The sequence below is a fragment of the Vigna angularis genome, chromosome 7 (genome assembly GCF_016808095.1).
Source record: "Vigna angularis cultivar LongXiaoDou No.4 chromosome 7, ASM1680809v1, whole genome shotgun sequence".
Lineage (NCBI taxonomy): Eukaryota > Viridiplantae > Streptophyta > Magnoliopsida > Fabales > Fabaceae > Vigna > Vigna angularis.
In genome coordinates, this window is record NC_068976.1 from 25601813 (window position 1) to 25628313 (window position 26501).

Here is a 26501-nt window from a genome sequence, read left to right on the forward strand (position 1 = left end):
TCAAGTAGAGTGTTACATTAGTCAGGATCTGCAATTTGATTCATGATGCTTGTTAAGTGGGTTCAATAGGGGCTGAAACTAAATTGTTGAACATTGGGTAATGAGCGTACTGTCAGGGGTGTTTTAATGTGACCATTAATAGTACTTGTAAGGTTTTCCATGGTCATGTAGGAATTATAAAGAAAAATTCACGTGTGGATGATATTTGAACTTAAAACAAAAGTGGTTGAATGGCGGGAATCTATATATATATATATATATATATATATATATATATATATATATATATATATATATATATATATATATATATATATATATATATATATATATATATATATATAGGGGTACGTGAAACTTATGCATATAATAAAAAAAAATGAAAGTACATGGGAGATAAAACAAAAAGAACGTAAAGGGTGAACATGATGCGTGAAAGGGATTAACGTGAAATCACTTGGTGATAGAAAAATGGTGGACCCATATGGGTCCACTTTGGATGGTGCATGATGGATTGTCATGTAAAAGGGAGGGGTATGGAAAGTAAATTGTTGACTTAATCTTGGTCTAAGGTTGACTTATACCTTAGTGGAAATTGTTGTATTTGTTCTCTTTAAAGTTTGTCTTATGTCTATACTTCTTTGAATTGGATTTGTGCCTTTTCCTTCTGCCGGAGGATAGAAAAGTGAATCTCTTCATCTTTAGCTCAACAACCTAGTAATGCAGCCCAGCCAAGACATCCTAAGTTCGGCAACCCGACAATGCAGTCCAACCAAGACATTCTAAGCTCGACAACTCGGCAATGCAGCTGGGCCAAGACATCCTAAGCTCAGCAATCCAACAATGCAGCCTGGCCAGGTTAGCCTAGCTAAAACACCTAAGCTCGACAATCCAACCATGCAGCTCGGTCAAGACATCCTAAGCTCAACAACCTAGTAATGCAGCCCAGCCAAGACATCCTAAACTCGGCAACCTGGCAATGCAGTCCGACCAAGACATCCTAAGCTCGACAACTCGGCAATGCAGCCTGGCCAAGACATCCTAAGCACAGCAACCCGACAATGCAGCCCAGCCAAGACATCCTAAGCTCGATAATTGGTCCTATTGGTATTTGCGAAAACCACTACTGCCACGCTCATGCTCAGTTCAGTTCAACCACACCCACACTCGCATTCGCTCACTGTTTTCTATAGACAATGGGTTTATCACTCAACCAAACTCACCACTAACCTGCGATTATGCTTCCTTTTCTGGAAATTAAGGATAGGTTTTAAAAACACGGACATTAAACCCATTTTAATTCAGACTAATATTATTTTCTTGTTTCTGGAAACTTTGGGTTAAGGAGAAAAACAATGATTGTTTTCGTATTTGGTTTTGATACACAGTTAGTGAAATTTGACAATCAATGAAGGCCAGGCCTACCTTTCCTATGGCCAATCACTATGAAAGACTCTTACTCCAATGTTATCACCACAAAAGAAAAATCCAACTAAAACAGTGTAACAGAAATCAAACAAGGAAGAAAGTGATAATAATATACATAATTTATATTAGCCTTCGACAAATCCCAATCAGAATGTAAATAAGAAGAAATCCAGAACATATATCAGAACTCAAACGGAGAAGAAAATTATAATAATATATGCAATTTGCATTAACCTTCAACAAATTCTAACCAGAACATGTATCAGAAATCAAAGAGAGAAGAAAATGATAATAATACACAATTTATATTATCCTTCGACAAATCCAAATGAGAATATATATAAGAAAAATCCAAGAACATATATGAGAACTGCATCACATTATCTTAATGAAAAAAAAAAAACAATGAACCTGCATTGTGTGAATATTCTTCTTTTTCTCTTGAAAATCCATAAATTCTCCAATTTTCTCTTCTCCAATTCTTTCAAAGTGTTATAGTTGCGAGAATTCTCTTCTTTCTCCCCTTCGGACTCTTCTTCTTTCTCTCTTGAAAACCCAGAAATCCACAAGATTTCTCCTTGTTGAGTAGTTTAAATTGCAACTGTAATAACGGTCATGTAGATTTGACCAATTCCACTTTGCCTTTTACATATATACCAGACTGTACCATTCTCACTTAAGTTTTTAAATGAAATACAGTTTCTTCATTTTACAATTCATACGTCTCATTCCCTCTACCATAACTCTGTATTCTCACACACATTGCTATTAGCAGTAACAGACTAACAGTGGTATTCAGAGCTTTCGTTTCGATTCGGGACATTCGAAGAATCTTTGGTGACGATCAAAGAGTGGTGCGATGGCAAACATGGTTCACAACAATCTTCCAATTTTCGATGGAAAAGACTATGATGACTGGTGCGTTAAGATGGAGGCGATTCTAGGGTATCAAGAGGTTGATGAAGTCGTGAAACAGGGAGTTAAAGAAATGAAAGAAGACGATACAGCAGCAGTGAAGAAACTTCAAAAGGAAGAACGTCGCCTGGATTGCAAAGCCAGAATGCTTCTTCATCAATGCGTTTCTCCAACCATTTTTCAAAAGATCTCTAAAGCGTCCACTGCCAAGGAAGCCTGGGATATTCTCCAAGAAGGTTATGGGAATACGGGAAAAGTAAAAAAGGTGCGACTACAAGCGTTACAGCGTCAATATGAACTTCTGGGCATGGGGACGGAAGAAACCGTGATAGAATACATGGGCAGAATCCAGAATCTCATCAATGATATGAGGGCCTGCGGAAAAATTGTTAAGGATAGAAAATTAATTGAAAAAGTTTTGCGTACTCTAACCCCGCAGTATGATCACATTGTAATCACCATTGAAGAGTGTAAAGACCTCGACTCGTTGAAAATAGAAGAATTACAGAATTCGCTCGTCGCACATGAACAGAGACTGCTTGAAAGAAAGAATGCTGAGAAAGCAGCTGCGATACAAGCAACGGAGCAAGCTCTTCAAGCAAGAACGAAGCAAAACTACAAGAACCGAGGTAGAGGCCGAGGAAGATCGAGAGGTAGAGGTGGACGAAATGGAGGAAGAAATACGACATACTCAGAACAGAATGATGAAGAAAACGGAGAAGATGGAGGTAGCAGAGGTGGTAGATGTCCGAGAGGTAGAGGCAGGAAAGGCACAGATAAACGGAACATACAATGTTACGTTTGTAAGAAGTATGGTCACTATTCTTATGATTGCTGGCACAACGAATCAACCACAAAGGGTAAAAGTGATGATACTGCAAATCTGGCACAGGATGCCCATGACTGTGAATCAGAATTAGTGGTATTAATGGGTGTTGCAAGTGAAATTAGAAAAATGGACAAAGATTCAATGTCAAAGGACATGTGCTGGAAGAATGTGGATTACATGTTACCCATGGACAACACGACACGTTTGACAGACAGTGGAGAAATAAAGGACAGCTGTTGTCAATCAGGTACACATAATGAATGTATTAAATTTGTGTCACATGCAGGTGAGAGACAACATGCAGATGCAAAGATAAAAGAAAGACGCGTTATGTTGACAAACTACAATCAAGAACATGTGGAGAATGATCAAAGTTGGTATCTTGACACGGGATGCTCCAACCATATGACTGGAAGAAGAGATTGGCTGGTTGAATTAGATTCAAGTAAGAAAAGCAAGATAAGGTTTGCAGATGACAACATGGTGATGGCAGAAGGAGTGGGAAAAGTCTTGCTCACATGCAAGAATGGAGAGACTGCCTATATGGATGAAGTGCTATTTGTTCCCAGTATGAAGAGCAACTTATTGAGCCTTGGACAGCTTCTTGAGAAAGGTTACTCCATGATCATGCGTGACAATTCAATAGAAGTGTTTGATAAAAAAGATCGCCTAATAATCAAGGCTCCAATTGCTAAGAACAGAACCTTCAAGGTCAATCTAAACGCTTCTACCATACAATGCTTATCATCTATGAGTATTGAAGATGAAAGTTGGAAATGGCACTACAGGCTAGGGCACTTAAACTTTAGAAGTTTAAGCCTGTTAAACAGCAAAGATTTAGTAAAAGGAATTCCTCTGATTACTGTTCCAGAGAAACTGTGTGAAGAGTGCATTCTGGGCAAACAAACCAGGTCAAGGTTCGGGAAATCTGCTCCAAAACGTGCCAAACAGCCACTTGAAATCGTGCATGCAGATGTTTGTGGTCCATTCGAGACAACTACATATGGAGGTAATAAATATTTTCTCCTTTTTGTTGATGAATGGACAAGAAAATTATGGGTATATTTGCTAAAAGAAAAAAAGGAAGTTTACTCATATTTTGTTAAATTTTGTGCATTTGTTGAGCGACAATCTGCCCTACAAGTCAAGATACTTCAGACTGATGGAGGTGGAGAATTCAACTCAGGCGAGATGAACAAGTTTTGTGAAGGAAAGGGAATTAATCATGAAGTCACAGCACCCTACACCCCACAGCACAATGGTTTAGCCGAAAGGAGAAACAGAACTCTAGTTGAGATGACAAGATGCTTGCTGAAAGGAAAGAATCTACCACACAATCTCTGGGGAGAAGCTGTTGTTACAGCAGCCTACTTGTTGAATAGGTGCCCAACCACGGCTTTGATAGACTCTACTCCTGAAGAGGCATGGACTGGAGTCAAGCCATCAATAAAACATCTGAGAATATTTGGATCAATCTGTCATAAGCACATTCCAGATGAGAAGAGAAGAAAATTAGAAGACAAGAGTGAAGCTTTAATACTAGTTGGATATCACAACACAGGTGCCTACAGGATGTACAACTCGAAAAAAAAGGTGATTGTAATCAGTAGGGATGTTATTGTTGATGAATCAGCAACCTATAATTGGCAGGAATTGGATTCAACTTCAAGTTCTAACAGAATAGTTCCCAGCTGGTTAGAAGATAAGAGACCTGAGGCTAATGATCAGATGGCTACAAATGAAGAAGTTGACAACATCAGGAAATCACAACGTACCAGATTTCCTTCCACAAGATTAATGAATCATGAGGTCTATACTGATAGAGAGATTACAGAAACAGGTGAGATTTTTCATGATGCCTTTCTTGTTGATACAGAGATACTTTCTTGGGAACAAGCTATCAGAGAAGAGAAATGGAAGGAAGCAATGGTAGAAGAATTAAAGGCAATTGAGAAGAACGGCACATGGACAATGACAGAACTGCCTAGACACAAGCATCCGATAGAAGTCAAATGGGTATTCAAAACTAAACTAAAACCAGATGGAAGCATATCCAAGCTAAAAGCGAGATTAGTTGCGAAAGGCTTTCTCCAAAAGCCTGGAGTGGATTTTACAGACGTATTTGCACCAGTAGCAAGGTTAGAGACCGTAAGGCTTGTGGTAGCTATAGCAAATGCAAAAGGCTGGGAAATCAGTCAGATGGACGTGAAGTCAGCCTTCTTAAATGGCCCGTTGGAAGAGGAAGTATATGTGACACAGCCTCCTGGATTTGTCAAAAAGGGTGAAGAAGTTAAAGTGTTCAAACTCAACAAGGCGTTATATGGGCTAAGACAAGCACCACGAGCCTGAAACACACACATTAACTCCTGGCTGATAAAAAATGGATTCAAGAAATGCAGGGTTGAGTTTGGAGTCTACTCAAAACAGGTTAGTAACAATGGCATTGTATTAATCTGTTTGTATGTAGATGATCTATTAATAACAGGTAATAATGAAGAAGAAATCAATGAGTTCAAAGCTAGGATGAAAGAAGACTTTGAGATGACTGATCTCGGAAGTCTAGGTTATTTTCTTGGCTGGAATTTTCACGTGTAGATGGTGGAATCCTGGTGCATCAAAAGAAGTATGTAAGTGATATTTTGAAGCGGTTTGGCATGGAGAATTGCAACAGCACATGTACACCCATAATGGCCAACACAAAACTGACACTACAAGCAGAGGATGAAATAGTTGACGCAACCTTGTATAAGCAGATCATGGGCTCACTCAGGTATGTATGCAACAGTAGACCTGATATTTCTTACGGTGTTGGATTGATTAGCAGGTATATGGGAGATCCGAGACAATCACATCTCAGTGCTGCCAAACACATATTAAGATACCTAAAGGGAACAACAGATTATGGTCTATTTTATCCAAAGAAACACAATGAAATGAATGAAGTTCTGGAAGCATGGAGTGACTCTGATTGGTCTGGAGATCAGCTTGACAGAAAAAGCACTTTCGGATATGTACTCAAGTTCATGGAAGCTACATTTAGTTGGTGCTCGAAGAAGCAAAACATTGTTGCACTGTCTTCATGCGAGGCCGAATATGTAGCTGCTTCAGAAACCGCATGTCAGTGTACTTGGATTGAAGCGATGCTTGATGAACTGATGATCAACTATTGCAAACCAGTGAAGCTCATGATAGACAACAAATCTTCAATCAGCCTTGCCAGAAATCCTGTGGCACATGGACGCAGCAAACACATAGAAACACGGTATCATTACTTGAGAGAGCAAGTTGATAAGAAGAAACTTGATCTTCTACATTGCCCAACTGAGGATCAAGCTGCTGATATTTTTACCAAAGCACTTCGCCAAAACAGATTTCAGAAATTGAGAGAACACCTTGGAATTAGATCTTTCAACAGTTTCACTTTAGGAGGGGTGTGTTGAGTAGTTTAAATTGCAACTGTAATAATGGTCATGTAGATTTGACCAATTCCACTTTGCCTTTTACATATATACCAGACTGTACCATTCTCACTTAAGTTTTTAAATGAAATACAGTTTCTTCATTTTACAATTCATACGTCTCATTCCCTCTACCATAACTCTGTATTCTCACACACATTGCTATTAGCAGTAACAGACTAACACTCCTCTCTGATTTCTTTCGAATTCTTTGCTCCAGAATCTTCCTCTTCTTCCTCTTTTTCAATTTTAGAAACCCTCGACTTTCTCTTTTCCTATTCACCTCAAGTCCTTCTCGAATTCCAGAAACTCCTCCTTTTCTCTTCTCGCTTTTCGAATTCCCTTCTTTCGAACTCACTGTTCACCCTTTTCGATTTTCCTATGCTTCAATTCCTTCCTTAGCAACAACATGACTGTTTTCAACTCTTCACGTGACGTCGCGAGATTGGCGGGTTTTTCTTCTGACAAAAAAAAAAGCATGAATAAAGTATTATGCATTTTGTTTTAATTTTTTTTATAAATTGTATTCTCTTAATAATGAGTTTTATTATTATTATAATATATATATATATATATATATATATATATATATATATATTTATTTATTCTCCCCACCTTTTCCTATTTTTTATTTTTTATTTTATTTTTCCTCTTTTGGTTCATTTATTGTTATTACATTTTAAAAAAACTTAAAACAATTATTTCTATTTTTTCTGGAAATCATTTTATATATATCCGGATCTCTTTACCTGAATCAGAAGACTCCCTCCTTTCGTCTGTGTTGGACTGAAGTTCCATATGAAAACTGCACAAAATTCGAACTTTAATATAAACTTAGATGTTTGCATGAAACATGAAAAATAGAGATTCATTACGTTTAGTTGAAGTATTACTTACATTTTCAGAGTGGTATTAAGATCATCATGCCAACGAAGATCTTCTTCTCTCCTTCCAATTCGTACATTTGATAGACTGGGGGTGATCAAAATTCCAGGACAAAAAGTTTTCATTTTGGGACATCCAATCACATGTACTTTTTCGAGGGCTGGAAAATTGAAGTTGTCACTTTCCTTGCAAAAGATTCTAAGCTTCGGTAAGTTCTCCAAGTACAATTCTTTCAATTTTATAAAAACTACCTCAATTGCATCATCGTCTTTATTTTCTTTAACTTTCATAAAAACTGCATCATCATCTGTATTTTCTTCAAATTTCTTAAAAAATGGATGACTTTTATTCTGATGCTTGCCAAGGGCACCTCCACTTTGACTCTTCACAACAATGTTCTCTATGTTAATAGACCTTGATATTTCAAGCACTTGAAGCTGTTGAAGCTCCTTAGCCACAACAACTGGAAAAACATGTACCAAGGCACGACATCCTGTAACTTGTATTTTGTTCAACTTGTGAAAAGAATTTGGACCTTATAGTTTGTTCCATAATGAAGCTCTTTCGCCACAACAACTGGAAATACATGATGCAGGGCATGACATCCTATAATTTGTATTTTATTCAGTTTGTGAAAAGAACTTGGACCTGGCAGGTTGTTCCATATTGTTCGCAAACCACTCATGTCATTGATAAGCAGTGTCCCCAAGTTTGGGAATGTAACCTACCATCAGCAACATAACATATATTCTAAGTAAATGCACAAGTTTGTATTGTTAGATTCAATGGGGAAGTATAACATCCTCACCTTCTCTTGTTGGACAAATATCTGCACCAAAGCAGGGCAAGATTGAATGTCAAGAAGTTTCAATTTTGTTAGTTCTCTAGCAGTCGAGGATGAGAACAAACTTTCTGTGTGATTATGATATTCGTCCTCTATCAAATACTTCAAGTTTTCACTGAAAAAGGGGACTCGCCATTTTTCATCCCACATCTTCCTATATGAACCGATGTTAGACAACCTCAAGTTTTCAAGGTTGGGCATTGCAACCTATTAGCACTCAAAGTCATCAAAATGTTATTCTACATGTTTATTGATAGGGTAAAAAACATTATTAAGATAAATCACATTGTTTTCATAGCTATAGTGAGCTAGAGAGTGAGTTAGAAAATGAAATCTATGAAGACATTCGAACTTAAGTAAATGAAATAGATTAGGTTCACATTCCACATTGCAGATTAAACACCACCTTTTCCCTTTTTAGAAAACTCTTGAATATGGATTTCAACATTTAAGTTGCATAAAAGATTTTAAATAGTGAAGCAGTCATATATGTAACATCCCAAAAATTCACACTTTAATAATTCAAAATTTAAATATTGTAATAATACAATCACGGAACACCCCATAATCTCACACTTAAATCTATACATATGTTTTAAGTTTAGATTTAACGGTAAATATAACATTGAATCCTTCTAATTTGTTCTTCCATCTCTTTCTTCATTTGCACGGGATCACGTGACAATCCTTCATCTGCTCCCGTATAACGAATTATACGATCATCGCACAGATAAGATTTTCCGGCACAAACAAACAAGTAAGGGTGAGCTAACATGCAACACAACAATTATAAAACATGCATAATTGCTTTGATATAAACATAATATAAAATTTATGTCAGACATCCTCATATACCATCATATCACAATTCTTACTAGACACTCGTCCCACAATCCCCAATAAACACCACAATACCCAATAGACACTCATCCGGATGATACGTTGATGAGCAATTCAACGGAAGATTTACCACTTGTGATGCCTGTCTTAGTCCCCTCACTATGTTCGAAACCGGCACATAGACCAGGACATCCGACCCTCCATATCATTCACAAGGTTAGTCCCCTCACTATGTCCAAAACCGGCACATAGACCAGGACATCCGACCCTCCATATCATTCACAAGGTTAGTCCCCTCACTATGTCCAAAACCGGCACATAGACCAGGACATCCGACCCTCCATATCATTCACAAGGTTAGTCCCCTCACTATGTCCAAAACCGGCACATAGACCAAGACATCCGACTACAGGACCCTCAACATTAATATATATACAAATACCATAACATTACTGAATCTATTCACGAGACTCATACCATACTCATATTCCTTAACTCATAATATACCATTACAAAATCTCCCCATAATACTGATATCATGAGCAAATGCATAATCCCATATCAACATCATAAAATACATTCATCACAATAATTTTATCATATCTCATGCATTCACATATATCACATTACAGCATATATTCCAAACATTTGTACACATAATTCAATTCAAACTCAGAACGCTATCTACTGAACACTTTGATTGAATCCTATTCGAACGAACGCTAGGGGAACATGTACTATTGAGCCGAACGCTAAAACTCACAACACCATATTGACCGAACACTCTTAGAATGAACACTGAGATCGAACACTAGGCCGAATGCTCAAAACCGAACACCAGATCGAACACCATTAGGCCGAACGCTATTTGATTAAATGTTATTGGGTCGAACGCTAAAACAAAGAACTCCATATTATATCGAATATTGTTTACAAGAACGTTAAGATTGATCACTTAGCCTCGACGCTAAACACCTAACGCTATTAGACCGGATACCACTAGGTCGAACACCAAAAGATCGAACGCTAAGATCAAGCACTTAGGCTTCACGCTAAGACAAAGAACTCTACTAGAACAAATACTATTATTTTGAACACTATTGGAACGAACGTTCAAAGATCAAATCTCACCGAACACTACCTCTAACGAGCACTATCTGAGGGCAACATCATGGAGACCGGACGTTCCCTACGAACGACCACTAACTATTAACGATCCTTACCTGAGACAAGCATCATCCAAACCGAGCGCTACCTATGAATGATCATTACCTGAATCATGCATCATCACGACTGATCATCACTTATTAATCGATCACTACCTCAGAACAAATGTCAAGATCGATCACTCCCCATAAACGATCGTTACCTCATAACAACATCATCAATAAAGATCATTCCCTATAAACGATCGTTATGAGACAGAATACTATAAGACTGAACGCTAAGGTCGAAGCCCATTTAACCGAACACTATAAGGACGAACGCTAAGCTTGAAAACCATTTAACTTAACACTATAAGGACGAACACTAAGCTTGAAACCCATTTATCCTAACACTATAAGGACGAACGCTAAGCTTGAAACCCATTTATCCTAACACTATAAGTACGAACGCTAAGCTTGAAACCCATTTATCCTAACACTATAAGGACGAACGCTATAATCACTGATTCATCAAACCGAACGCTACAGATTGCTTCATGAAAATACTTAATTAAGGACGGACGCCTAAAATCACTAATTCACTGTATACGGTTTGGACGAACGTCTAATATATTACTAACTTTACTTAAGGACGAACGCGAACGCTCGTTACCTTAGAACACCAAAACCTAACGCTCGTACTATTTTGGCCGACCACTAATTGGTCGAGCAAATTGGACGAACGTCCAATTTTGACTCACCAAAATTGGACGTACGCGCGTTCTGCAGAATTCTGCAGAATCCACCAGATTCCAGAAAACTCAGAAACCCCAATTTTACACCAAAACCGAACGCTAAAGATCCAAACTTAATAGTATCAACTTAAGGCCGAACGTTCAAGATTACACTTACGAATATCAATTTAAAACCGAACGCTCCCTACGAAGGATCACTGCAGAATAACATCATCAATTGGTACTGGATCAACACCTATTCGAACGGTACTAAAATCAATACTTAACCGATCAGCAGAAACTAACTACCGAACGCTCATTTAATCGCTAATACCCCAAAACCGATCGTTCGAGATCCAAAACTTAAGAATAAGCAACTTAAGACCGAACGCTCATTAATCCACCAAAACCGAACGTTCAAGATTCAAACCTAAGAATCCATATTAAGGACGAACGACTGCAATCACTAATACCCAATACCGAACGCTCAAGATTACTTCTTGTAGATACCAATTTAGGGACGAACGCTCAAGGTTGTAACCTAAAATACCAAATTGAAAACGAACGCTCACAATCTGTACAATGAGAATACTAAACTAAGTACGAACGCCTAACATCTCTAATTCACTGGATAATATTTTGACGAACGTCTAATATTTTACTAACTCAAGGACGAACGCTAACGCTCGTTACATGAGAATACAAAACCGAACGCTCATATTATTTTGGCCAACCACTAATTGGTCGAGAAAATTGGACGAACGTCCAATTTTGACTCACCAAAATTGGACGTACGCGCGTTCAGCAGAATTTTGCAGAATCGCACCAGATTCCAGAAAAACCCAGAAACCCCATTTTCATCCCCTTCGGTCCAGATTTGCAGCAAACACACATTATCTCAACAATCAAGGAAATAAATCCAAACTCGTAAGCAAACTCGTTTTTAGAGTAGGATCGGTAGACTCGGTTGTTGACTCGCTAAACTCGTCTAAAATCGCGATTTTGGTTCCGATTTTGCGAGTTTGGAAAAAAAATTTGAAAACGCAAAACGGCTACGTTTTTAGGACGCATCAGATTAGGATTTATAAAAGATTCACTCACTGTTCATCTTCTTTCTCGCACTCTCGCATTCTATCTCGTTCGATCTCGCCTTTCGTCGCTTTCTCGTCCATTAGGTTCGCAGTCCGCCACGTCGTCGATCTCGACTTTCGAACTCAGCCTCCGTCGCGCTGTCGATCTCAACGTTCGACCTTGCCTCTGTCGCACCTTCGTTCTCATCGTTCTGTAAGTGCAAACCCTCTATCACGTTCGACCTTGCCTCCCTCACATATATTTTAAACACTTTCTGGCACTCACAGGCATTGCAACATGATTTTTTTTATTGATTTTAAGTTGAGTTGATGTCACGGGCCAACAACATATTTTTTAAACATTTTTATGGCACTGCAATACTTTGGGTTCACGTCACGGGCACTGCAACTTGTAATATTTTATTGATTTTAAGTAAAGTTGAGTTCACGGGCACTGCAACTTATAATATTTTATTGATTTTAAGTAAAGTTGATGTTACAGGCACTGTACTACAGCAAATATTTTTTTAATAATTTTATGTGGGGTTCATTGGTATGCAACAACAACACGTATTTTAAATATTGTTTTGTTTTCCAGCTGCAACATAATAGTATGTTACGGGCACTGCACCACTTTACAACATCATTCCTTTTATTTGTTTGGTTTAATAGGTTCGGAGGTCCCTATATTTGTGGGTTCGTTTCAATTGGGTCCTCCAATTTTGAAAGTGATCAATTTGGTCCCTAATTTAACAAAATTGAGTCAATAATACCCTTTCCGTTAAATATAATGGACGGCGTTAACTTTTTAAACATGTGGCATGTTGAGGCATCCTTTTATTTGCAGGTGGCACAGTTTTATTTGAAGGATGCTTCAACATACCACATGTTTAAAAAGTTAATGACGTCCATTGCATTTAACGGAAAGGGTATTATTGACTCAATTTTGTTAAATTAGGGACCAAATTGATCACTTTCAAAATTGGAGGACCCAATTGAAACGATCCCACAAATATAGGGACCTCCGAACCTATTAAACCTATTTTTTTCAAAAATAAAGTGTTGCATACTGCATTGTTAAAAAACCATGCTGCCACAATATTTTTAAACTTTTGAACATTTTATTTTTTATATTTGTAGTGAAAAAGCTTACCTCACTATGTCGGGAAACGCATCAAATTCAGGAGAAGTTAATCCAAGTGTATCTTCATCAGTTAGTAGAAGTAGAAGTAAAAATGCTCCAGGAAACCGATCTGATATTGGATGGAAACATGGATTTGATGTTAATGGTAATGGAAGAAAAGTGAAATGCAACTATTGCTCAAAGATTGTAAGTGGAGGCATATTTAGATTTAAGCATCATCTTGCTGGAACTAGAGAAGATTCTGAGCCTTGTGCTTCTGTTCCGGATGAAATAAAAAATTTGATGATAAAAGTAGTTGCAGAAGCTAAGAATGCTTCATTAAAGAAAAGAAAGATAAATATCGGTGAAGACGAGGAAGAAAGTGAAAATTTTGAAGGAGGACACAAGGTATTCGGTTTTAAAGGAAAAGAAAAAGTTGCTACTACTAGTAAGGGGGAGTTCAAGCAACTATAAATCAAATGATGAAAAAAGGATACAAAGAAGAAGTTGATGCTCAAGTTGCTGAATTCTTTTACACCAGTGCCATTCCTTTCAATGTAATTAGAAATCCAGCATTTGCAAAGATGTGTGAAATGATTGGTAAGTATGGAGTTGGATACAAACCACCATCTTATCATGATATTAGAGAGAAGCTCTTGAAACAAGCTGTGAAGAAAACAGATGCAAATCTTGAGGAATATAAGGAGGAGTGGAAGAAAACTGGATGTACAATTATGTCTGATGGTTGGACGGATAGAAAAAGACTCTATTTGCAACTTCTTGGTGAATAGTCCTAGAGGGACGGTTTTCCTTTATTCACTTGACACTTCAGACATTTCAAAAACAGCTGATAAAGTTTTCAAAATGTTGGATGATGTTGTCGAGTTTGTTGGAGAAGAAAATGTTGTTCAAGTTGTCACTGATAATGCTGCAAATTTCAAGGCAGCCGAAGAGTTGTTGATGCAAAAGAGGGAAAAATTGTATTGGACTCCATGTGCAGCACATTGCATTGATTTGATATTCGAAGATTTTGAAAAAAATTTGAAGGTCCATGAATTGACCATTAAGAAGGGAAGAAAAATTACAACTTACATTTATGGGAGATCAATGTTGATTTCCTTATTGAAAAAGTTTACTAAAGGTAGAGACCTTATAAAACCGGGTGTGACTAGATTTGCCACGGCTTATTTAACTCTTGCTTGTCTTCATGAATTGAAGGCATCGTTGTTGACCATGTTCAGCTCTGAGGAATGGAAGACAAGCAAGTTTGGAACTTCACAAGAGGGGAGAAAAGTAGCACATGTAGTATTAGATAGCCGATTTTGGAAGAATGTCTCCATATGCTTGAAAGCTGCTGCCCCTCTCATGGTTGTCTTAAGATTAGTGGACTCAGATGTAAAACCTGCAATGGGTTTCATTTATGAAGAGATGGACTGTGCAAAAGAGAAGATTAGGTCTAACTTTAACAATATCAAAAAGAGGTAAATTTTCAAACTTTTACTCATTCAATGTTTAATTACTTATGTGTTAGATTATTTCTGATATAGCATGATTGATGTAGTTATGAAGAGGTTTGGAGAATAATTAATGCTCGATGGGATAATCAGCTTCATAGGCCTTTGCATGCAGCTGCCTATTTTCTAAACCCTCATTTCCACTATGAACCTAACTTTAGATCTGATGATGGTGGAGAGGTGAAAGAAGGATTGTATTTTTGCATGAGAAGATTGATACCAGATATGGCAGAAAGAAGAAAAATTAATTTACAAATTGTTGAATTTCATAATGCTAGAGGCCTGTTTGGAATGGAAGATGCAAAAGAGTGTAGGAAAGAGTTAAATCCTGGGGAATGGTGGGACATGTTTGGTGATGGAACTCCAAAGTTGAAGAGATTTGCTATTCGAATTATAAGCTTGACTTGTAGTTCTTCTGGATGTGAGCGTAATTGGAGTTCATTTGAAATGGTAATTTAAATTATTTTTAATTTATAAATTCCTTTATTATGTTTATATCTTCACTAAAAATATTATCTTTCATTTTAGGTTCATACAAAGAGAAGGAATCGTTTACATCAAAAAAAGATGAATGATTTAGTTTATGTGATGTATAACTCCAAGCTGAAAAGTAGACAGATTCGAAAAACTATAACTCTTCCATTTGATGACATAGAATCAGATGATGAATGTATAGCTGAAGAGACAGATGATGTTGTTGAGATTGATCAAGTTGAAGGTGAAAATGATAGTGAAAATGTTCACTTAGATGGAGCAACAACAGATCCTGTTTTAGATGCTCTTGATCTTGATAACATAACATTTGAGAATAATGAGGATGCACAAGCACAACATTCATTAGAGGAAGAGTTAGATGATGATGATGATGATGGAGATGATGATGCCATTATTAGAGGATTAGAGGATTAGGCATAGAGACTTTGACATTTCAATTTATATTTTACATTATATCTTTATGAATAATATTTCTATGAACTTATGTATTTCAATTTATATAATTTTGTTATCTTATTTGAATTAGAATGTTATTTATATTTTTTTCATACAAAGTAAACTCTTACGAGTTTACGAGTCGAGTTTACGAGTCGAGTTTACGAGTCGAGTTTACGAGTCGAGTTTACTGGACTCTCACGAGTTTACGTAAACTCTCGAGTTTGACAACCTTGACGAAAACGTTCGGTTGAAATGAAGCCATCTACTCCGCGGAGGCCAAGGTAGCATCAGAATTGAATTCCTATGGTTCAAGGTGCTGGAATTCTAGAGAGAAGCGAGAGAATTTTGGAGATGAAGTTTTAGAGCGAGAAAGAATGGGTTCCTTACTTGTGGGCTGCTCTCCCTGGTGCCAAAAATGCGACCCTCTCCTTTTCTCCCTCCCCCAATAATTGCACTCTAATAATGCAAGAAGTGGGTGTCCCCACCACTTAAAAAAATGAGGTCCTTACAATATACCTTTTCGTTGAACAGATTATTAAGCTCATCATCCTTTCGACCATTTTTACCTCTCCATTCAAGTTGTGCTATGGTTGTGAAGTTTACATGACCAGAAGACTTCAAATTGGGACATCCAATCACCTCTACTGTTTGCAATGATGGAAATTTGAAGTTGTAACTTTCTTGGCAAAACTTTGTGAGCCTTGGTAAGTATTCCAATTTTAAATGCTCCAATTTTGTGAAAGTAATGTTATTTGGTGGGCCGTGAATATAATTATCTTCAACAATCATCTCTATCATAGATGTGGATATGATAGGTTTCTTCTCAAGAAACCTTCATAACCAGTCACAGAATACACCAAACACACACTATCAACTGATTAATAACCTCCTCCTTTTTTTAACAATAACCCAGAATGTAGTATAACAGAGACAAAGAGAGCCTAACCTCCCCCACAGGATAACAATTCCTGTTAGAATTCACAATTAATCAAAAACTCCCCAAAACGTTTATTCTAAAACTATTTATATGAAGGTATTTCCCGATCTAAGCTCGACCATCCAACCATGCAGCTCGGTCAAGACATCCTAAGCTCAACAACCTAGTAATGCAGCCCAGCCAAGACATCCTAAACTCGGCAACCCGGCAATGCAGTCCGACCAAGACATCCTAAGCTCGACAACTCGGCAATGCAGCCTGGCCAAGACATCCTAAGCACAGCAACCCAACTGTTAGGTTCTTTATCCAAGAACCTAGGAAAAACTCACTCCTTACTCTTCAAACACACACTCCGACAAAGAAATGCTTCTTTTATTCACTTTCAATCAACATAAAGAATACAGAGAGCTTATGATGGAATCGTACTTGACGTAGTCCTCCTTTGGTATTTTTACCTTTTATAGTTTAGCTCTTAAGGAGCATGGGTTACTATAAATACCCAGCTCCTCTATTGTATTGTTACTTTTGAGATTAATGAGAATTAAGTTTTCTGAAATAGAAACAATTCTCTCTTGAAAGTCAGGCTAGAGAGTCCAAAGACTCCCTCTAGCCACCTTCCAAGCACCTCTCTCACTTTCATTTTCCATTTCCACCGTGCTTCTCTCTCATCACACATCATCACCGTTACTTCAATCCGCTTCAGTGGCGTCAGCGCTCCTTAGCCACGCGTCTTCCTTTCTCTCGCGCAAAGCCTCGCCACACCTTCTTCATTTCACTGCCACCACGTCTCGCGTCCATTTATCTCTCGAGAGCTCATCCTCGCGAGCCTTCTGCTTTCATCACAGTAAGCTTCTACACTCACATTTTCTTCTCAGATTTGCATTTTCTCTTTCCGCATCTCCTGACCACATCTAAACCTAGGGTTTCTTCATCATTTTGTCTTTTCCTGCCATTCTCACCATTTGTTTTCGATTTCCACCAATTAAACCCTTCTTTGCTCCGATCAAAACCTTTTCCACCGATTAAAAACCTTGTTTCCCGATTCAAACCATTTTCCACCGTTCAATCTTCATTTTGAACCGATTAATCGGTTCATTTTGTGTTTTCCCCTTTTCTAGGGTTCCATCGATCAGTCTAGGGTTTTTTGGTCCGAATAGAGCACGAGTTTAGTTTTCCTTCGAGTCAATATTCGATCTCGTGTTCTCATCATCATTTTCAACATTCCGCTGCGTATTCTTCGTCGGAGAAGCTTCGAGGAGGTCCGGTTCGTGTTCGCGCAGCTTCAATCGACCTCTCCTCGAGCGTTCGTCCATCAGCTTAACCTCTCCCCCTCAAGACTATGAGTCCTGATCAACAATTCAATAAGGCCAAAAAGATCCCTCCCCCAAACTAATCACAACTATTTATACAAGTTCAAAAGCTTTTCCCCGCTCCCCCTAACTGCCCAAACAGTTAGACCAACTAACTATGTTTCTTTCTTCTCTCATAGACTAATAACGGTCTAACATTACTCCCCCTCCTTCAGCAACCTTGTCCCCAAGGTTGAATTCTGGATATTGATCCTGCATCGTTTCCACGTCTTCCCAAGTTGCTCCATCTCTTCCTCCTTCATGCCACTCCACTAATACTTGGTGCATAGTCTCACCACCCTGCTGTCTGGTTCTCCTTTCTAGAACTTTCACTGGCCAATAACTGGGTCCATCAGCCTGTAACTCTGCAGGCAGCTCCCTTTCTATCCTTTTCTCCCCCACCGCTTTTTTTAACTGGGAAACGTGAAAAACAGGGTGTATCCTGGCTGTTTCAAGTAACTGTAAACGATAGGCGACCTTCCCAATTTGCTGAATCACTTGGAATGGTCCATAATACCGAGCTGCAAGTTTTGGATGTAACCTTACAGGCATAGAAGATTGCATGTGGGGTCTGATTTTTAAGTAGACCCAATCCCCCACTTGAATGTCTACCTCTCTCATTTTTTTTTATTTGCCTGGCCCACCATCATATCATGTGCCCTACGTAAATGGAATTTCAATTGTCGCAGAGCCTCATCCCGGGTTATTAAGTCTTGAGCCACCGTTTCCACCGCTGTCTCCCCTGGAATAAACCTGCTCAATGATGGGGGTGCCCTACCATAAACAATCTCGAATGGAGAGCACTTCGCAGCGCCCTGGTAGCTGGTGTTGTACCAGTATTCAGCCACGATAACATCATTCTCCAGTTTTTGGGCTGCTCAGAGCAGAAACACCTCAAATATCCTTCTACAATGCGGTTCAAGACCTCCGTTTGTCCGTCAGTCTCGGGATGATATGCCGTACTCATCTTCAATTGTGTTCCTTGCATTTTAAACAATTCTTTCCAGAATATACTGAGGAACAGGGGGTCCCTGTCACTCACAATAGACACCGGAATCCCATGCAACCTAACCACCTCTTGAACAAAAACCTCCGCCACTGTTCTTGCTGAATAGGGATGTTTTAATGCTATAAAATGTCCATATTTACTCAATCTGTTCACCACCACTAAAATTGCATCGTAACTGTGAGATTTTGGTAATTTGACAATGAAATCGATGCTCACCTCTTCCCACACTGCCTGAGGAATAGGCAGAGGTTGGAGTAGACCCTATGGTGATGCTGCCATATATTTATGTTGCTGGCATATTACGCATCCAGCAACGAAGTCTGTCACAGTTTTCTTCATTCCCCCTAGTATAAGGACTGTGCCAGCCTCCTATACGTCCTGAACACTCCTGAATGTCCGCCTGTGCTGGTCACATGGAATTCGGCCAATAATTTGGGAATCCAACTAGATGTAGCAGATAGCACCAACCTTCCTCTATAATGGAGTCGTCCATTCTCCAGAGTATATGGTGTGTGACATTTGGGTCCTCCTTAAGCTCCTGAACCACCTTTTTTAGTGCTTCATCTTCCTCAACTTCTTTCAACACCTTGCGGAAATCATACCAATAAGGCCGTGAGATGGCTTGCAGCTCCATATCTTCCGTAACTCCTTCCCCTTTCCTCGAGAGGGCATCAGCCACTTTGTTTGAGCTCCCCACCTTGTATACGATGTCAAAATCATAACCCATGAGCTTAGCAATCCAATTCTGCTGGCTGTGGGTTGTGATTCGTTGTTCCAGCAAGTATTTCAAACTGCGTTGATCGGTATATACCACAAACCGCCGTCCCAATAAGTAGGGCCTCCAGTGTTGAATGGCCATTACCAAAGCAATAAGTTCATTTTCATATACTGACTTACTCAGAGATCCCACCGATAACGCTTTACTGAAGAAAGCAATAGGTTTCTTATTCTGCATGAGTACTGCTCCCACACCTATTCTTGAGGCATCACATTCCAGCTGAAACTCTTGGTTAAAATTTGGAAGAGTCAAAACTGGTGCCGTGGTTATGGCTGTTTTCAAATTCTCCATGGTCGTTTGTGCTGCTGATGACCACTCAAAACTCCCCTTTTTTAGCAAGTCTGTCAGAGGTTTGGCCATTCTCCCATATCCCTTCACAAATCGGCGATATAACCCGTGAGGCCTAGAAACCCCCTCAAAGCCTTTAAATTCCTTGGTTCTCCCCATCCTAACACCGCCTGCACCTTCTCCGTGTCCATCTCCACTCATCTTTCAGATATTACGTGTCCTAAGTAGCCAATTTGTTGCTTCCCAAACTCGCATTTACTTTGGTTGGCTACCCATTCCTACTGTCCCAGTAACTGCAACACTGAGCCCAGCTGTTCAAGGTGATCTCCCCATGTCCGACTATACACGAGGATATCATCGAAAAAAACTAGTACAAATCGCCTGAGGAAGGGCTGCAGCAGGTTGTTCATGGCGTTCTGGAAAGTTGCTGGGGCGTTGGTGAGCCCAAAGGGCATCACCAAAAATTCGAAGTGACCCTGATGGGTGCGGAACGCCGTTTTCGGGATATCTTCCTCTCCCATTCAGATTTGATGATACCCGGCCTTCAAATCTATCTTAGAAAAGTATTTGGCGCCACGCAGCTCGTCCAACAACTCCTCTATCACAGGAATGGGGCACTGATCGGGGATAGTTTCCTTGTTAAGTGCTCGGTAATCGACGCAGAATCGCCAGCTACCATTCTTCTTTTTCACTAGGATAACTGGACTGGAGTATGGGCTTCTGCTGGGACGAATAATCCCCACCTTCAACATATCCGCAACTTGCTTCTCTATCTCCTCCTTCATAAAATAAGAATATCTGTATGGCCTCACGTTGACGGGATACTCACCCTTCTTAAGGACAATCCGATGCTCCAAATCACGTATCGGAGGCAAGCCTTCTCGCTCCTGAAATACCTCGCAGTGGGTCTGTAACACAGCCTTCAATTCGGTCTGTTGTTCCCTCGTGAGCTCTCCTGGACACGTGTCGTCTCTCTGCTTTTCCAGCTGCCCCACTTCCCACACAAGGAACCATGAGTCAGCATCCACTACCTTCTTCAGTTCCTGGGGTTCCACTAGCTGTCGGGCCAGAGCTGGGTCCCCTGCACTCTAATCCTCTTGCCTCCCATGGTATATATCATAGACATCTCCCTCCAATTGATAATCACCTCTCCCAACGTTGCCAACCATGCAATTCCCAGTATAACATCTACTCCACCCAGCTCGAAGACGTAAAGGTCTGCCACCACCGTAGTTTCCCCCATGTTGATCGGTACCCCCTCACAACGCCCTCTTGACATCCTCCGTCGTCCGTCCCTGAGACTCACCGCGTATGGCGTCGTGTCGGTCACCGGAAGTCTCATCTCCTCTACCACACGTCGGCTCACGAAATTATGGCTAGCCCCGCTATCAATGAGAATTAGCACTGGCTTCTCTCCGATTCTCCCTGCGAGCTTCATAGTTGTCGGCGACGTCATCCCTTCCGCCGAGCACGCCGACACTTCCATGCAATCCCCCTCCGGGGATCCACCTTCGATAACCACATCCTCCTCGTCTTCTGCCAACAAGAGTACTCTCAAACCTTTCTCCAAGTAGCGGTGTCCTGGAGCGAAGGGGCCGCCGCACCGGAAGCATCGTCCCTCCTCTCGTCTTTTCAAGAATTCCGGATAGGGCAAATTTTGAACCATTCTCCCTCGATTATCGCCACCCCCAGCATTTCCGCCTCTATGGCCCGTCGCCGGCAACGGCCCTTCTCTTCGATTCACCGCACTCCCGTCCACTCCTCCCGACCTATTAACGGTGGGTCACTCCATTTCTCCGCGAATCATTGTCGTTGTGGGCGATTGATCCAACTGTGCAGCTCTTGCCCATCAAACCCAGGTAATTCCACCCTCTTCCTCCAATTCTGATGCACTCCCCCACTGTCGCGATGCTCGTGATTGTCATTCACGGACGTACTTCCCTTTTCCGACCCTCCTCCGTGATTATTCGGGCCTCCGCTCATCATCCTCATCATCTGTTGAATGTCTCTCCTTATCGCCGCCGTTTCCTCTTTAATTCCTTCCACCGTTATCTCCAGGTTATCCAACCTATCCTCCGATGACTGTCCGTCCATCACTGATTCTCTCTTCCTTTTGGATCCGGCAGGTCGGACCAAATGTTAGGTTCTTTATCTAAGAACCTAGGAAAAACTCACTCCTTACTCTTCAAACACACACTCCGACAAAGAAATGCTTCTTTTATTCGCTTTCAATCAACAGAAAGAATACAGAGAGCTTAACCTCTCCCCCTCAGGACAATGAGTCCTGATCAACAATTCAATAAGGCCAAAAGGATTCCTCCCCCAAACTAATCACAACTATTTATACAAGTTCAAAAGCTTTTCCCCGCTCCCCCTAACTGCCCAAACAGTTAGATCAACTAACTATGTTTCTTTCTTCTCTCATAGACTAATAACGGTCTAACACCGACAATGCAGCCCGGCCAAGACAGCCTAGGCTATTCACGTTTCTTACGTCTCTCGTATACTTTCAACCTCCTAACATTGCCTTCCTCTTTTTCAGCAACCTTGTCCTCAAGGTTGAAGTCAGGATATTGATCCTGGATGGTGATCCTGTCTTCCCAGGTTGCACCCTCTTTTCCTCCTTCGTGCCACTCCACCAGAACTTGCTTTAACAGCTCATCTCCTTGTTGCACTTGCCTGCTGTCCAGAATCCTCACAGGGCAGTATGTTGGGCCTTCTCCCTGCAGTTCAGAAGGTAAGTCCTTCTCCACCGTCTTGTCGCCTATTGCCTTTTTCAGTTGGGATACATGAAACACTGAGTGGATCCTAGCAGATTCTGGCAATCTGAGTCTAAAAGCCACTGCTCCCACTTGTTGCACCACTTGAAACGACCCAAAATAACGGGCTGACAGCTTTGGATGCAGTCTCACTAGCATGGAAGACTACCTATGAGGTCTGATCTTAAGATAGACCCAATCATCCACCTTAATATCCGCTGGCCTCCTCTTTTTATTCGCCTGCTGTGTCATCAACTCTTGGGCTCGAGTTAAATGAAACTTTAATTGCTTAAGTGCTTCATCCCTTGTTCTTAGCTCCTGAGCCACCGCCTCCACGGGTGTTTCTCTTGGTACAAATCTACTCAAAGATGGGGGAGCCCTGCCATAAACGGTTTCAAAAGGGGTGCATCTGGTTGCTCCTTGGTAACTGGTGTTATACCAGTACTCGGCCCAGGGCAGCATTGCATTCCAGCTTCTTGGTTGTTCAGAGCAGAAACAACGTAAATAACCCTCCACAATCCGATTTAAAACTTTTGTTTGACCATCTGTTTCAGGGTGATAAGCTATACTCATCATGAGTTGGGTGCCCTGCATCTTAAACAGCTCCTTCCAAAACAAGCTGAGGAATAAGGGGTCCCTATCACTGACAATCGAAACTGGAATCCCATGCAACCTCACTATCCCTTTAACGAACACCTCTGCCACTGTCCGCGCTGAATAAGGGTGTTTGAGTGACAAAAAAATGAGCATACTTACTCAAGCGATCAACCACCACCAATATTGCATCATAACCTTGTGATTTTGGCAACTTCACAATAAAATCCATACTCACCTCTTCCCAAATCGCGTGAGGTATAGGTAAGGGTTGTAACAACCCTTGAGGAGAAGCTGCCAAGTACTTGTGCTATTGGCACACCAAGCATCCAGCAACAAATTCAGTAACGGACTTCTTCATTCCCATCCAATACAAAGATTGGGCCACCTTCCTGTAAGTTCTATAGACCCCTGAATGGCCTCCTGTGTTGGTCACATGAAACTCAGCCAACAATTTGGGAATCCACACAGATTGGGCGGATAGTTTAGGTTTGAGGCAGTGATGATCAAGAATGCTGAAACGCACACATTAAGTAGTGTGTCGAGTGCGCTAATGATCTTTTTCTTAGACGTCATTACAACAGGTGCATCCAAGAATCTTGGGTTGAAAATGAAGCCAGCTCGGTTACACAGTGATGACGCTGCACCAACAGAGAAGTAATGTTCGTAAAAGAAAGAAAAGAAGACTGTCAATCAGCACCGACAATGACACAACCACCGCATTTCCCTATCCATGGTCAGTATTGTGGCTTTCATTTCTTCAATATTATCATGTGATTGATCCCCTGCAAGAAATAGATGAACCTTATCTTTCATTGTAATCCAACTACAACCTGGATTTTTTTTTATTCCTTTAAAGTTTTTCGTCTTTCTTACTAAGTCACTGTCAATCTTTTCCCCAGAAGCACAATACATGTTAGATAATACCACATAAGGAGTTGCATTTTTAGGCTCCAGCTCAGTAATGTGTTCAGCTGCAAGCTGAGCAAGGTCGAGACGGAGGTAAGTATTGCTTGCACCAAGAATAGCCCCCCAAACACCAGAATGGGGCTTAAATGGCATTGAACGGATTAGATCAACAGCTTCATCAAGCAAACCTGCACGGCCAAGGAGATCTACAATGCAAGCATAATGATCAGCTTCTGGCTCAATTCCATAACGTGATTTCATGGAGTTAAATAAGTCCCATCCCTCTTCAACTAATCCTGCATGAGTACAGGCTGAAAGGACAGCAAGGAAAGTAACATGGTTGGCTTCATGACCTTCACTCTGCATTTTTCTATACATACTGAGAGCCTCTTTGCCAAAACCATTTTGTCCAAACCCATTGATGATTGAGTTATAAGAGATGACATTTGGTTCAATGACATCTAAGAAAATCCTGTGGGCATCAATCACATTCCCACACTTGGAGTAAAATGATATAAGAGAGTTTTGTACAGACAAATGATACTCTAGGTTCATTTTCAGAATACAAGTATGAATCTGTAGCCCTTCATATAGTGCCACTAAAGCAGCTGAAGCTGCGAGGACACTACTAATAGTTAAAGGATTTGGCTTGCATTCCCAAATCATCCGAGTATACCAATGCAAAGCTTCCTCATACTCCTTATTATTTACAAACCCAGATATAATAGTCGTCCAAACAAAATCATCCTTCACTAGCAACATATTAAAAAGTTGTATGGCATTTCCAATTCTTCCACTTTTAGTAAATCCTGTGATCATGGCCGTCCAAGAGATCAAGTTTTTCTCTGGCATACTCTCGAAAACCCTATACGCAGCTTCCACTTCATTGTTATGAACGTATCCAGAAATTAAAGAATTCCAAGTAACTAAATCTTTGTCGCTCAATATACAAAATACTTTGTCTGCCATGTCTGTGCAACCAAACATGCAATACATAGTAATCATGGAGTTACTCAAAACACTTTCCAATTCAAATCCCAAGCGTGAAACCAACCCATGTATCTGCATGCCCTCTGGCATTCTACAATAATTCCCGCACGCTTTAAACATGATAGTCACTGTGGTGGAATTAACATCAACCAGACCTTCCCTCCTCATATCAGTAAACAAGGAAAAACCCTCTTGAAAGAAACTTTTCCCCATGTACCCATCTATCATTGCACTCCAAGAAACCACGTTCCTTTCAGGCATCCTGTCAAACAGCTCCCTGGAAGCTGCAACCCTCCCATCCCTGCACAAACCATCAACCATGGCACTCCAAGAAACAACATCCCTCTCAACCATGTTCTCAAAAACCTGCAACGCCTCATTCACTTCACCTGCCTTCAAATATCCATTTATCAACGCATTTGAACAAGCAGGGTCCCGGAACTCATGAGGAGCCTGAAGGTACAGTTCCTCAGCCATGTGGAACTTCCCTGCCTTCACAAAACCCGTGATCATGGCAGCATATGAGACCAAGTTGCGTTCAGACAACACTGAAAACAGCTCATAAGCTTTGGTCACGTTGCAACCATTGCGAATGTAAGCCGAGATCATTGCGTTATATGAGACCGTAGTTCGTTGAGGCGTTTGATCGAACACTTTGCGGGCGTTTTCTATTTGGCCATTTTGGGCGTAGACAGTGAGCATGGCAGTCCAAGAAGCAGTGTTCTTCACGGGCATCCTGTGGAATACCAATTCTGCCTCATTAACGTTGCCATTTCTTCCATTCTCTGCGATCTGTTTGTTGCACTGAATCAAAAGTTTGCTGTCTCTAACACCTCTACTTACAGAGTCACTAGGTTTCGGATTATGCTTGAATTGAAATTGCTGCAACTTAGTAATTCGTTGATGTAAACTTCTGAAGTTCTGCTTCATATTCTAGGGCAAATCCGGGGAAGATAGATAATTAAGAGAAAGATGAAACATGAACGTTAAACATACTATACTCCCTGCAGTTAATACACAAATTAACTAATTCAATTAAATTTTAAGAACATTATATGTATACAAAATATGAATAAATCATAATATTTAATAGAAATAAAAAAAACAGGTATACTTTTAAAAAAAAATCTAAAATGTGTCTTAAAATAAAAACTAACCGGAGTAAGTTTT

General features: G+C 40.2%; 2 protein-coding genes across 2 annotated transcripts; one reads left to right on the top strand and one right to left on the bottom strand.

Annotated features, from left to right (window-relative positions):
* Positions 1-13753: 13753 nt before the first annotated feature.
* LOC108336588 (uncharacterized) lies at positions 13754-15694 on the top strand. The gene is made up of 4 exons (XM_052880706.1): positions 13754-14015; positions 14119-14752; positions 14833-15235; positions 15314-15694. The coding sequence occupies exons 1-4, from the start codon at positions 13754-13756 to the stop codon at positions 15692-15694; spliced, it is 1680 nt and encodes a 559-aa protein (XP_052736666.1).
* Positions 15695-24123: 8429 nt separating this feature from the next.
* On the bottom strand, positions 24124-26332 carry LOC108337602 (pentatricopeptide repeat-containing protein At1g53600, mitochondrial). The gene has a single exon (XM_017574159.2). The coding sequence runs from the start codon at positions 26259-26261 to the stop codon at positions 24126-24128; it is 2136 nt and encodes a 711-aa protein (XP_017429648.2). The 5' UTR covers positions 26262-26332; the 3' UTR covers positions 24124-24125.
* Between the last annotated feature and the right edge of the window lie 169 nt (positions 26333-26501).

Bases quoted from the DNA above. Each gene is read 5' to 3' on its own strand.
- LOC108336588 (XM_052880706.1), top strand. From the start codon at position 13,754: ATGAAAAAAGGATACAAAGAAGAAGTTGATGCTCAAGTTGCTGAATTC. The intron at 14,753-14,832 runs GTAAATTTTCAA...TGATTGATGTAG, and splicing joins TTTAACAATATCAAAAAGAG to TTATGAAGAGGTTTGGAGAA. The intron at 15,236-15,313 runs GTAATTTAAATT...CTTTCATTTTAG, and splicing joins ATTGGAGTTCATTTGAAATG to GTTCATACAAAGAGAAGGAA.
- LOC108337602 (XM_017574159.2), bottom strand. From the start codon at position 26,261: ATGAAGCAGAACTTCAGAAGTTTACATCAACGAATTACTAAGTTGCAG.